The 13,308-nt window shown below is 56.9% G+C and overlaps 1 protein-coding gene across 2 annotated transcripts in view; it reads left to right on the top strand.

Annotated features, from left to right (window-relative positions):
• Positions 1-9,854, top strand: part of ZNF407 (zinc finger protein 407) — a 379,519-nt gene extending 369,665 nt beyond the window's left edge. The window contains exon 9 of one of the 2 annotated variants that reach the window (XM_075533277.1): positions 7,890-9,854. In XM_075533277.1, coding sequence (XP_075389392.1) covers positions 7,890-9,193 — 1,304 coding nt within the window. In that variant the 3' untranslated portion in view covers positions 9,194-9,854. The remainder of the gene's footprint in view (positions 1-7,889) is intronic. The other variant, XM_075533278.1, reaches the window with a different exon arrangement.
• The last annotated feature ends 3,454 nt before the right edge of the window (positions 9,855-13,308 follow it).

Here is a 13,308-nt window from a genome sequence, read left to right as displayed (position 1 = left end):
GCTACTGAATGCTGCAGGAGCCAGAATCTAGTCTTGGTTGCTTTTTCCTCCTGCGGCATCTGTCCATCACAGAGAAGCCGGGGAGGACAGGGAGGGGCCCCTCCTCGCTCTTCCTGCCTGGGGCTGAGCTCAGGAAGCCTGCCTCTGCACCCTTGGTGGCCCTGCGTTCCTCACACTGGGCCAGGTAAGCAGCCTTCATGCGTGTGGCTGTGGGAATTCCAGGGAAAGGGGCCATGGTGACACATCCTGAGTTTTTCTTTCCTACACCTTATCCAAGGCTGTCTCCAGTGGGCCACCTGGGGAGCATCTCTGTGAGCACTGGGCAGCCCCTTTATTCGGGGTGACCGTGATGATACATGAACGGATGGGTATGTGTGGATATGCTTATATAAGAGAGGTCAACAAACCCGGGGACCTTGGAGATGTGAAGGTGTGCTTGATGTCGTGACTTCACGACAAGTCCCAGTCCTGCTCCATCCTCACAATTGTTATGAGCCCATTGTTTTAGCTGCTGTGTCCATCCATCTCCTTGACGGCCTGCCCCTTTTCTGCTGACTCTGCACTTTGCTAGTAAGCATTATGTCCTCTTGCATGGACTGGTCTTTCTGGTCTCTCCAGGGACCGGCTTCTAAGGAGTGTTCCAGGTGGACTTCTTCCAAGATAGATTTACTGGTTCTTCTGGTAGTTTATGACACTCTCGATATTCCTTGCCAACACCATAATTTAAATGCATCGATTCTATGGTGGTCTTCCCAACTCCTTGTCCCACTTTCCCATGCACATAGAGCAGTTGAAACTGTCGTGCACACCTGACTCTTCAAAGGCACATCCTTGCTCGTCAGCTCTTTAGAGAGGACTTTGGCAGCAACGTTGCCCGATGCCGTAGGTGCACCATTTGGTTTCTCACTGCTGCTTCCGAGGGCGTCGATTGGAGGTCCACGCACAATGGGATCCTTGACTACTTCAGTCTGTTCTACATAGACTCCGGACCATGCGTTTCTTACTGATCTAGTGGTGAAGGATTTAGGGGGGATGGAATGAGTTGTGAACCTTGCTGAGAGCTGTATTCTCCAATCATCTTCAGCAATTGCTTCAAGTCCTCTTCAATTTCAGCAAGCAAGAGGTGTGATCTGCATATCAGGCTATAAAATGAGCCTTCCCCCAATCCCGATGCTCTTTTCCTCAGCATACAATCAATCCAGTGTCCCGGATTATCTGCTGAGCATGCAGATGGAGTTAAACTGTCCATTGCCCCTTGTAACATTCAGATCATTGCCTCTTGGTCCATGTTTATCATGAGCCCCATGAAGTACTCTGGAATCCCCATTTTTCTCAAAGTGACCTGTCGTTTTTTGTGATGCACACGACTGACTGCTTTTGAATAGTCATTAAAATGTACGTCAATGTTTTCCTGATCTTCCCTGCCTTCAGCCACGATTCTCACGGCATCGGCAGTGACAGCCACATCCCATGCCTTCTTCTGAGGCTGGCTTGACTCTCTGGCAGCTCCTTGATGCACGGCCACTGGAGAGGACACAGATGTGGCCCTCCCCTGGTCAGTAGGCCAGATTGCTTGGCACAGAATGCTGAGTGCTTCCAGTGCTTCATCCGCTTGTTGGAACATTTCATTTGGGTCTGGAAATTCCTGGAGCCTTGCTTTTTATTTTGTTTTTTAGCTAATTCTTTCAGTATAGCTTGGACTTATTCCTTCAATGCCATTGGTTTTTGATCTTATGCTATCTCTTGAAATGTTTCTGTGCTACAGTGAGTCTGTGTATTACTTCTGGTTTCTCGGATGCTTCCTGCTTCATTCTACATTTTGCCCACAGAATCCTTCAACATGACAATGCGAGGCTCTGTTTTTTCTCCTCAGTCCAAGCATGCCCGTCCCTTTCGGTGTTGTAATTCCACGTCTGCAGGCTTCAGTTGCCGTGTGTCTTCTCAGATGCCCTTGAAACCTGCCTCTTACTCTGTTTCTTCCACTCCCTGTAACTGCTCTTCAGGGCAGAGCAGCTGCCCAGCTCTTCTGCCATCCACTGTGGCCTGCCTTCTCCCGCCGATTCCTGACCCTTTGCTTTCCTCAAGAATGCTTTCCTTACTGGGAGGGTAGAGGGTGAGTGGGGTGGAAAGGGGGAACCGATGACAAGGATCTACATGTGACCTCCTCCCTGGGGAACAGACAGTAGAAAAGTGGATGAAGGGAGACGTCGGACAAGTATAAGACATGACAAAATAATAATTTATGCCAGGGGCTTAAGTGGAGAGCAAATGTTTTGAGAAGGATGAGGGCAATGAATGTATAAATGTGCTTTACACAATTGATGTATGTATGGATTGTAATAAGAGTTGTATGAGCCCCTCATAAAATGATTTTTTTTTAAAGAATGCTTTTCTTGAGTCAAGCCACAGTTCATCTGGTCTTTAATCAGCAGCATTCACTGAGGCATGTCTGTGCCTTACAAGGTCTCTCCGATCAATGGGGTAGGCTCAGGGTCAGACCCTGGATCTCATGGACTGATTTTCATTGTTTCCAGTTCACCCTGAACTTCATGGGACTGTTTTACTGTCAACCTTCGACCTTGCTTTGGCCTTTGATGTTGAGATGATCCATAGTCTCTTCCCACCCAGAAGAACCCCCACTGCCACCAAGTCCGCGGATTCAGAGTGACCCACACCGGGCTTCTGAAACTGTGAATCTCTGTGGGAGCAGACAACCTCGTCTTTCTGCAGAGGAGCATCTGGTGGGCTTGAGCTGCTGACCCTTCCATGAGCAGCCCGAAGCCCAGCCCACAGCTCCTCAGTTGCTCGGTCTCTGTACTCCATCGGCGTTGTGGGGTGTCAGCCCAGGCCTGTACTAGACAGGTGGCAGACCTCAGGCTTTGTCTGCGGCAGGTGTCGGTGCAGGGACACGGCACTGCTGGGGGCCTGGCCTCGTCCAGCCAGGTGTGGAGGGAGCGCCCACTGGCATGGACACGCTGCACCACTCGAGGACCGGGTTCTCTTGTGCTGGCCCTTGACCTTGAGCAGTGCCTGTGGGTTTGTTCCATCGCCCGCCCTGCCCAGAGCAAGGGCTGGGCCTCATGGTGACAACCTAGCATTTGCTCGCCCCCACCAGCCGGCCGTTGTTCTCAAAGGACAGAGCAAGGTCCCATAGGCCTCTCCCTCAGCCTGGGGACCCCCGCCTGTGCTCTCCCTGCAGCAGGGCAGGGTCCTTGGGTGAGGCAGGGTCACCACGCACTCGCATCACAGTCCCCAAGGCTGCATGCCCTCCCCGGACCCCACACACTGCCCCTGGCTGGTCGCCTTACCCGGGCAGATTGGGGACCTGCAGGGCCCATCCCCGCCCCCCTGCCTGGTTCTTCTCCTGGGACTGGGAAGCGCTGTTCTCAGAGATGCCTGAACGATGAGAGGGGTGCCAACCCTGCGCGTCGGATGGAGATGGGGCACATTCTCCATGGGGGCCACGCCCCTGCAGCGGCAGGGACAGAACTAAGGCTCTGACCCCCTACCCACCTCTCCACAAAGCTGTCCAGACTCTACAGGACACGGCTCCTGAGTGAGATTAGTGCGTCTGTCTCCCTGTGCTGAGAATGATGGTGTGGGCCTGGCTGCCCCGTCCACGGGCCAAGAGCCGGTGACTGCAGAGGTGAAGCACGGTCTCTGTCCATCACTCCCCAGGGACCCTGGGGGCCTTCTGGCTCACGGACACTGTTCTTGGTGAAGTTAGGGACCTGGAGGGTTACGGGTTTCCAAGCTGAGATGAGGTGCATTCCTGGGTTTCCCTTGTAGAGGGTGGTGCACGGGACGATGCCCTGGCTAGTGTGTGCTCTCACCTCACCTTCGGCACCGCAGCCTCCGTGGAGAGGGCACCAAGCAGGACACCGCGATATGTCCATGCAGAGATGGGGTTGTGATATATTTCAGATATCACCAGGCCGGCTGGAGCACAGCTGTGCTGTGAAGTACAGCTCCTGTATTGAACTTGGCACACAAGACTAGCCGACCTTAATCTGGTGTCACAGATAACCTCACTAGTTTTAATTTTAAACTGTTTTTAGTAACAGTGACCAAGTTGCCATTTCTAATCCTTGAAAATAACCGAGGCGTGGTTTGGTCTCTAACATCACAAAACTGAAAACCCACAAGCCCCATACTTTGTGCACGTAGCACACCTGGTGACCAGGCACGCTGTGCAGACCCCTGATGTGTTACTCCATGGCACGTGGTATGTGCCACGCCTTACTGTCACGTAGTGATTGGACTGTGAGGCGGAAAGGTCCCATCTCCCCTTTTCTCAGTCCCCTGTCAGCCTGGCCCCCTTTCCTTGGCCCCCAACGGGTCCCTAAGCCCCACAGGACCAGGTGGAGGTTCACACTGCGAGAGGCGCAGGGTGCTGGGAAGCCAGCATTCACACGGGAGGTTCAGAGTCGGGTGCGAGCTCGTCTTGGGGTGACCTGCCGGAACCCCAGGTAGTTACTGTTGTCTGTGAAATGAATACATGATACAGTTGTTATCAGTATTGATTTGACTGGCTAGACTATTGGTGCCTGCTACTGTAAGAATAATTTATTCCCTGCTTTGAAACCTCAGAAAGGTTATATTTCATTGAATTTTAATTTGTCATTTTACCTGCTTTCACTTGGAAACTTACAAGCTTTTGTGACATTAAAATATATGGCTCTAATTTATTAGCATAACCTGCTAATATTGTTTCACTTTAATAGACACTAAGTATGATTTCTTAACACCCCTGTTAAAATTACATCTTAAAAGTGAAGCTGAGGAAAACTATGTGGAGCCAGGAGCCGCAGGGCCCCCAAATTGTGGCACCGAGCAGGAGTCTTTCTAGGCCTTTCCTGGGGCAGGGCTCTCGCTGAGGCCCAACAGCCCCCCACCCTCCCCAAGTAGCATCCTGCTGAATACGACACCCAGACACCCATGCTGCCGGCCCCGGGGACTGCACCCGCAGCACCCAGCATTTCGTGGGATTGTAGGGAGTGCGTGAAATCGTGGACCGGACAGGAAGTGCTGGCTGGTAGCAGCGCGGCCACTTTCACGTCGCATTAGCCCCGGCTCTCCCACCGTATTAGGCAGCACGCCCGCAACGGCTCGGTAACGCCGTCTTTATCTGCTACACGATGCATGAAATCAGCTTTCAGCTCCAGAACTGCCGGCCACCCCTGACCCCCGTAGTAGGGACACCCTGTGACCTTTCCCTTGTCATCCGTTTTCAGGCTCCTGGAAATTCCATGAATTTTTATTACTAGGTTGGTCCCCAACACACACCCCTCCCTTCTCCTTTTCCTTCCCTAAGCCATTCCGCGGCTTCAACAAACGGCTTGACACTGATGACATGAAGTTGTTGAAGTCGTGCGAGATCGTGCTGCAGCCGGGCGCCCGCGAGGGGGAGGGGCCGGCCGCGCAATGTCAAACGCCAATAACTGCTGGGCCTACTATTGGATAAATACATCATTTTATGGAACATTGATTGTTCTATAAACCCAATGGAGTATTATGCGCTATGATCAGACCATTTAGATTGTGTGTAGAGTACAGAACATGCCAGATTCAGGATGGTACTAAAAGTGCCATTTGTGTGGTTTATGGATGTCATTACAGGGAAACTTCTCTCTGTAGACCCTGTTTACTGCAAAATTTTTTAGTCTGTAATGACATTTTTCATTCACAATGTACGCCTTCGAGAGAGGGGGCCCTTGTTTTATATGTTTCATTCGCATTTACGGCACAAATTCTGTACATTTTAATTAAATGTAAGCTTAACGAAAGCATAAGGTATTTATTCTGTGGGGAAACGACGACAGTAACAAAAGAACCGCAGGCCCAGCCATCAGGTGCCCGCCCTGCTTGCCGCTTCCCGGGGGCTAGCAGGCAGCATCCTGCGGCCCTTAGCAAGGTGTAGGGGCGGGGGTCTCTCCCAGGCCACCCCGCCAGCCCCACAAGGTGGGCTCGGTGCCTCCCAGCTCCGGAGGCGGTCACCTTAGAGGGGAGGCTAAGGGAGGCAGGGAAAGGTGAGGCAAAGTCTCAAGTGCCCAGAACCATTCCACGCCAGCCAGGTTGTGAGCTAGGAGTACTTAGCGCCAGGAGCAGAGTGTGGTCTCTGTCCCCAGCACAGGCCCTACGGGGTGCTGCCCGCCCCCCACCCCCCAAAAAGCAGAGCCCAGGAGACGGGCGAGGTACAGATCTCCTGTTAGCAGTCCGAGACCCAGTGCACCCTTGTGACTGCTCCACACCTGTGACTCGGGCACGGAAGCCAGGGTGCCCAGCCTGTGCCCAGCACAGCAGGGCGGGTGAGACTCACCTTAGTTTAAGTGACACTTGAACTTCTCCATCGCCCATGCAGCATTAATTCATGATGCCTTGGCGGGGGGGTGGGGGGGGTGAGCGTCAGTCAGTGGGTGCAGCGTCTTCAGTCTGATTGAGGCTGTTACATTTTATAGGCGCTATTCTTCAGAGCAGTGCTGACAGCAGGCCAGGTTATTAAATTGCTGAATCAAACACTGACCAGTAGCGGCATTTATGAACTGTGTGTAGGTGCTGGGACAGCCGAGGTGCAGACTCCCCGGCCCCCGTGACAGCACTGACTGCCCACATGGCTCTGCTGCCTGTGGGAAGTGGTTGGTGCCCCCACCTATGCGTTCACACAGACTCGGTGTGTCCTGGAGAGCAGCGTCACTGGCACGCAGGGCTGCCAGCTTCCAGGGACACTTCTACCCTCCTCAGCCTCATGGCAGGACTCTCTGAGAATCGTGCGCGCCCCCCCCACCTTCTTGACATGGTGTGCCCAGGTGCCCTCTTGTGCTGCTTTGTGTGGGTTTCCAAAGGCCTCACTCCCATCCTTCCCCTGCCAGGACTAGACTGGGCTAGACAGAAAATGACTCTGAACTCAGGAATGGACGGAGGGCCCACGTGTGATACCATGGTGAGCGCAGGCAGGCAGGGGGAAGAGCGCCATCCCGTGGCTACAGCGGAGGCCCCGCTGCATGCTTGGCGCAGAATGCAGGCCCCTGTGGGCGGCACAGGCCCGCAGCTACACCCAGAGGGTGGGGTGCGCACAGCAGTGAGCAAGCAAGTGTTCACGCCAGGACACACCACCCGAGGGGCGCCAAAGGCTGGCGAGGATGTGCAGTGGTCTGTTAATTCCGTGTCTGTGAACTTTGAGAGACTGCCTCGTTCCAAACAAGGCCTTTGTTTGCTGGCCCCTGTGTGGGGTTTGCAGTGAGCAGGGGTCCCCGTGGGATCGGGCAGACCCAGGCTGCCTACCAACCTACTCTGGAAAGAGGTGCTCTTGTGCGGCAGAAGGGCCTGGGCCCTGTGGCCATCAGACCAGCCGACCTTCCGGGCTCCCGAGGAGTGGCGACCTCACGACCAACATGCTAGTTCTCTACCCACCAGAGATGGTCCTGCCTCCCTGTGGATCGGGGGAGGGGAGCAGGGACTCTCCTTGCAAGAGCCAGCCCCTGCTCCGTGAACTCCGAGACAGGGCTTCTCGGGCATGCAGGTCCTTTCGCATGTTAAGACCAACCCACAACAGTAATGTGGAGGGAGGGGGCGTGGCAGACATCATGGGGGATCCACCCCTCTCCAGCCTCGTGTCTTCCTGGCCCCTCACCATGTGACTTCACCACTGCCCAGAGATGGAGGACACAGTGCACTGGGGTCGCAGTGAGCTTGGGGCCACCGGGCTGTTTGAGTAGGGTGTGCAGGGCTCTGTTGGGAGTAAATGAAGGGACCAGGCTCGGCAGCTCAGCTTCTAAAAGACTCTGAGGTCAGTAGTGCCCTAAGGGGTCTGCCCACCAAGGGTCTGTGTGAGTGTCAGTCAGTAGCTGTGTGGCCTGGGTCTGAGCACTAACCGGTCGCTGTCTCTGCAGGCATCGTCTCCAAGTCCTACGAGTGCCGGCTGAAGGGGCAGGGCGCAGCCTTCGTGGAGACAGACAGTCCCTTCACTGCGGCTACCTTGGCTGATGAGGCCCCGGCCAAGGACATGCCCCTGCGGAGTGGCCGCCGGCCACCAGCTGCGGCCCAGCAGCTCCAGCAGCTCATCATCATCCAGGGCTACGACGGGGACTTTGCCATCGATGCCTCGGTGGAGGAGGCAGCTGCCACCACCCTGCAGACGCTGGCGATGGCCGGGCAGGTGGCCCGTGTGCTGCACCTCCGGGAAGATGGCCAGGTCGTCTCCACCAGCCAGGGCGCAACACCCAGCCCGCTGCTCCCAGAGCAGGTGCTCGTGGTTGGGGGCTCAGGGGAGGGCTGCGACAGGGACGGCGGGCCTCTGGGTGCCAACGGGACCCTGCTCCAGCAGGTGGCCAAGCAGGAGATGGTCAGCCTGGCCGAGGCCAGCGTGGCGCCGCCCGACTCCTCGGCCCTGGACGCACTGCTTTGTGCTGTCTCGGAACTGGGCGAGGCTGAAGGCCGGGCGGGCCGAGAGGAGAAGAGCAGGTGCGGTCACAGGGACCTGCTGATCCAGGTGCCTGGCCAGGAGGCCAGCTCTGCCCCCGGGGTCCCTGAGGCCCCTGAGCTGCCCCTCTTCCCGGACGTGCAGGGCGGCCCAGCTGAGCTGGAGCCCGTGGAGCTGGTGGCCCAGGTGGTCCGGCCCTCAGGCCTGCTGACCCCCCAGGAGAGGGCGCAGGTGGCCTTCAGGAAGGTGGTGCAGGACGTGCTGCAGCTGGCCGTCTGCGACGCCACCACTGCCGACCAGCTGCTGCATGAGGGCGCCACCCAGTTCATCGTGCACGAAGGGGGCGCCGTGCACATGGTGGCGCGGGAGGGGGCGCAGCTCGTCATGCAGGAGGCAGGTCCGCGCAGCCTGCGGAGCCCAGCCGAGCACATGGACCTGGTAGAGTCGGACGGCGAGGTCTCGCAGATCATCGTCACCGAGGAGCTGGTCCAGGCCATGGTCCAGGAGTCGGCCGGCGGCTTCCCCGAGGGGGCCACGCACTACATTGTCACCGAGCTGCCCCCCGGCCTGCACGAGGAGGCCGGCCTCTACGCACATACAGTCATTGAGACGGCTGGCTCCCCTGAGGGCCTGCCCTCCGGGGCCCCCCTGAGCGCCGACGCCGGGGCCCCTGAGCAGCTGACCAGCATGGTCATCTACACACAGGCCAGCTCCCCGGCGGCGGCGGCAACTGCTGTGATCCAGAGGGAGAGCTCTGAGCTGCAGGAGGCCTGACAGGCAGCTGGGCTCCTGACCTTCTCTCCACACACACGTGCCGACCTGCTGCAGCCCCCAGCAGGGCCCTGGTGGCAGAGAACCCAGACCTCGGGGGGCACCCAGCTGCGGACCCCAACCATGGTTACTCGTCGGGAAGCTGCTCGCTGCCATCCTTCCTGCCTGTTTTCTCAAACCTCTGAACCCTCGGGGCCCCAGGGCCTCTCAGACCAAAGGCAGTGGCCAGTCCATTTTGTGTATCCCTCTCCCCGGCTCGGGGTGCCGGGGCCCTGCTTGCGTTGTGTGTGTGTAAAGGAATTCTCGTCAGCCTGTGAGTAGGGAAGCCTGGAGGCCCACGTGCGCCCCACACGCCCGGCCTGTGTCTGCAACGCGCAGCCTTGGAGGGGCCACTCTGCAGCGCACTTTGCTCTCTGACAAACGCGTGTGCATCTGTGTCCGCATGAGTGGGCGTGTGTTTCGTGTCCTTACGGCGTCTGACGTGGAAGGTCTGCAGACGAGAGGCGTGCCCAGCCCCATGCTCTGCTGCCTGGGGCTGTGGATTTACACGACCCGCCGCGCGTGGGCTGGGCTTGCAGGAATTTGTGTCTTGACATGACTGCTCTGTATTTCTCCCCCAGAGGCTCGGGTCGTTCTGGTTCCATTTCTGTTTCCTTTTCAATAAAACGACTGCGTCCAGTACGCCGCCTGCATAGTCGTTTCTGTCCCGGGCCCCAACCCACATGCCTGTGCCTTCACCCCATTTCCTGGGTGTTGGGGGGTCACAGGACATTTCCCATCCTGGCTGGGTGGGGGCAGATAGGGCACCTCCTGTGTGTAAGCCCAACACCCTGAGCAGTGGCACCTCTCAGAGCCTCCGCTCCCTCTGTCAGCATCCCCTCCTGCCCCTCTGAGCCTCCCCCCTGCTCTGGCCCAGCCAGCTCCTGCTCCAGCGCCCCTTCACTCCTGCCCCCAGGAAACAAGGGACAGGATTTCCTAGTTCAGTAACGAGCTGCAGGGACTGACTGGTGGTCCTCCGGCACACGGTGACAGGACCGACTCCCGCCTGCTACCAGCTCGAAGGTGACCTTTACAAAGTGATGGCCCTCTCCCGGCATCTCATTCATGTTTCATTAAAAAATGGGCTGTTTTTCCACGGAAACCTTCCTGATGGGCTCTGCGGCCTGCTGCTGCCCATGCCGTGCCAGGACTGGGCTCTCGGTTCCTCCCACTGCCATGGGCAGCTGGTTTAGAGTAAGTACATCCAGGTAGCATTAATCTTTGTGCAGCCAGAGCAGCCTTCAAGGGGGGCCTGGGGTTCAAGGACCCACCGCGACCCCTAAATTAGAACAGAAACCAATGAGCACCTAAGGTCCAGGAAGGCATGATTGTGTCCAGCAGGGTGGATGAGAGCCCCTGGACAGGATGTCAGAAGGACAGGCTGCCAACCTGCACCAGCCACCGGCTTACGCGGCCCTTGCAGGCCAAGGCTCCGCCAAGCACTGCACAGAGGAGGGAGCCCGTGCACATACCCCCATCCGTCATCCACCCACGTCCGGCCCCATGACCCAGCCTAGGAGTCCAAGTCTGTAATCCAGGAGCCCAGGGTCTCAAGTTACACTGCTAACGGCAAGGTCCACATGAGACCCGCTGGTGTGGAGCTTTTCTGCAGGTGTGCAGCTTGTCTCTGCAGGTGTGCAGCTTGTCTCTGCAGGTGTGCAGCCTGTCTCTGCAGGTGTGCAGCTTGTCTCTGCAGGTGAGAGGCACTGCTACAAGAGCTGACAGCCTCGGCTCTCTCCCGTGATCAGCATTCCGGTGCCTCGGCAGCTGTACCACCGGGGGCTCCTGACACCAAGCCCAAAGCCAAAGCACCTACCCAGTGACTGTGCCATCAGCCCTGGCTCTCAGTCACCCCACCCCACCCACCCCCTGTGGCTCTGGGGAAGCGTACGCCCCCCGAGGGCTGGTTTGTCATAGGACCTCCCACAGGCTGCTGCACTCTGACCTGCACCACCATCAGGGCCTGCTAAGGCAACGCCACTGCCAAGAGCTGCTGCCCGGTGGGTGTCCAGTGGGTGCCGGCGAGCTGCTGCCCAGTGGGTGTCCAATGGGTGCCGGTTCAGCCGCCCCCTTCCAACAGAACCAAACACTGCCCGGTTCTGCTCCAACCTCACGGCCACCTATTAGGGTAAGCCCGCTGGTGTAGCCACAGTGTCAGTCCATCTCCTGGTGAGTCTTCCTCATCTTCAGTGACACCCACCACATAGGATGTCCTTTTCAGGGGCAGTCCCTCCTGAGAGCTTTGGTGACAGGGTGAGTTACCCATTGGGCTGCTAACCAAAAGCACCACAAATTCAAAACTACCAGCTGCTCCACAGAAGAAAGAGTTAGTCTCAGACAGCCACAGGGACGGTTTTGCCCTGTCCTTCAGCATCCACTAGAAGGCAGTCCCCACTCCTACGTCCAGGCTATGTGAGACAGGGTCCCGCCAGCCTTGCTTCTCAGGAGCTTTCTGCTGTGCCTCTCCCAAGATGACACACGTGGCGTTTGGGTGGTTGTGGTGCTTTGAGGATCTGTCACCAGCATCACGATTCACACGCGCAGTCTCTGCATGGTCATCTGTACTCCCTGCCCTGCTTGAATGTGCGCCCGTGGCAACTGGAGACCCCTGGCTGGCATCACAGGACACGGAAGGCAGGCCCTAGCCTGTTCAAGGCCAAGCCATTGACCATGGAGTGTCCACCAGCCCCTGGCCACGCCATGTGGTCAGAGAGAACACGCTCCTTCAGGTGTCCAGGGCTGACTGCAGTCATAGGTTGCCAGCCCTTTCTTCCGGGGTACCTGTGTGAGAGTGCCCTCTAGTTCTTTCCTCTATTTATTTTTACTTTTCTAGTGTCCCACTATCATGTCTGACCTACATTCGACTCTCAGTACGTTCTCTCGGCTACGTTGCACTTGATCAAACCCCACTGGGCATTCTATGCCCTCCTTGCCATAGATTTTAGATCTCTTAGTGTCCCCTTGTCCCTGGATTGCTTGGCTCCCCCTCCCTTTCTCCCCCATCTACCTCCTATCCCCCTGGAGCAGTCGGCTCCACAGTTTTCTCGTGGGACTGGTTATCCTGCCTATCCTATATGGATCAACTTGAGAAAAAGAAACAGAAAAAAGCCTATAAATAGTTCCAGGTCTGTCTGCTGAGCCTTCTGAATGTGTCGGTAAAACATTGGGCGGGGGGGGGGGGACATCAATAGGAACAAAACGACGGCATGTGTGTTTAGCTTGAGAAAGGGACATGTGACAAGGTTCCAAGCATCATGGTGCTTGTGCATACTGATGGCTCCGGCCAGAGCACCCCAGAAGGTTCACAGAGTCGGTGAGCACAGAGGATTAGCCTGGCAGACGAATGGCTGTGGGCAACCGTGGCCGACGAGGCCTGTCTGTCATTATCACTCACCTCTGCTGTTGGCTGACGTGCAGTCTGTTACAAGTCACCGCAACCTGCGGACAACAGAATCCTGCCCGCCCTTGCCCATCCTCACACTCATGACCCACGGTGGCAGCCACGGCCACACCATCTCCTGGAAGGTCCAGCCTCGTTGTCAGTTACTCTCTACATCACTGAGCATGATGTCCTGTTCCGGGGACCGGTCTCTCCTGACAACATGTCCATCGTCTCCTTGCCCCTCAGGAGCACTCTGGCTGGACTTCTTCCCAGACAGATCAGTGTGTCCATTTGGCCATCAATATCCTTCGACAGATGCACAACGCAAATACATCGATCCTGCTTTGGTCTTCTTTGTACAATGGCCAACTTGCCCATGCAAACGGGAATCCCACAGCTTGGGTCCTGCGCACCTGCGCCTCTAAGAACCACCTTGCTTTCAGCACGCTGAAGTCTCGTGCAGCAGACGGGCCCCATGCAACGCGTGGTGCGAGCGCTTGCCGCCAGGAGTCCCAGTTGTGGATGCAAACAAAATGGCCTTCTTGGCGAGTTCGACCTCTTTGTCATTCAGCATGACGCGACCCAGTGGTCCAGTTGTTGGAATTGGGGTTTTCTTTGCATCTCATTCCAATCCCGCAGCTTTGTATCTTGCTCGCCAGGCCTGCCAGGCCTCCTTGCTCCCAGCAAGCGCAGCTGC

This window comes from Tenrec ecaudatus, chromosome 15 (assembly GCF_050624435.1).
Source record: "Tenrec ecaudatus isolate mTenEca1 chromosome 15, mTenEca1.hap1, whole genome shotgun sequence".
NCBI classification, from domain to species: Eukaryota; Metazoa; Chordata; class Mammalia; order Afrosoricida; family Tenrecidae; genus Tenrec; species Tenrec ecaudatus.
This window is presented reverse-complemented; position numbering and strand designations above follow the sequence as displayed.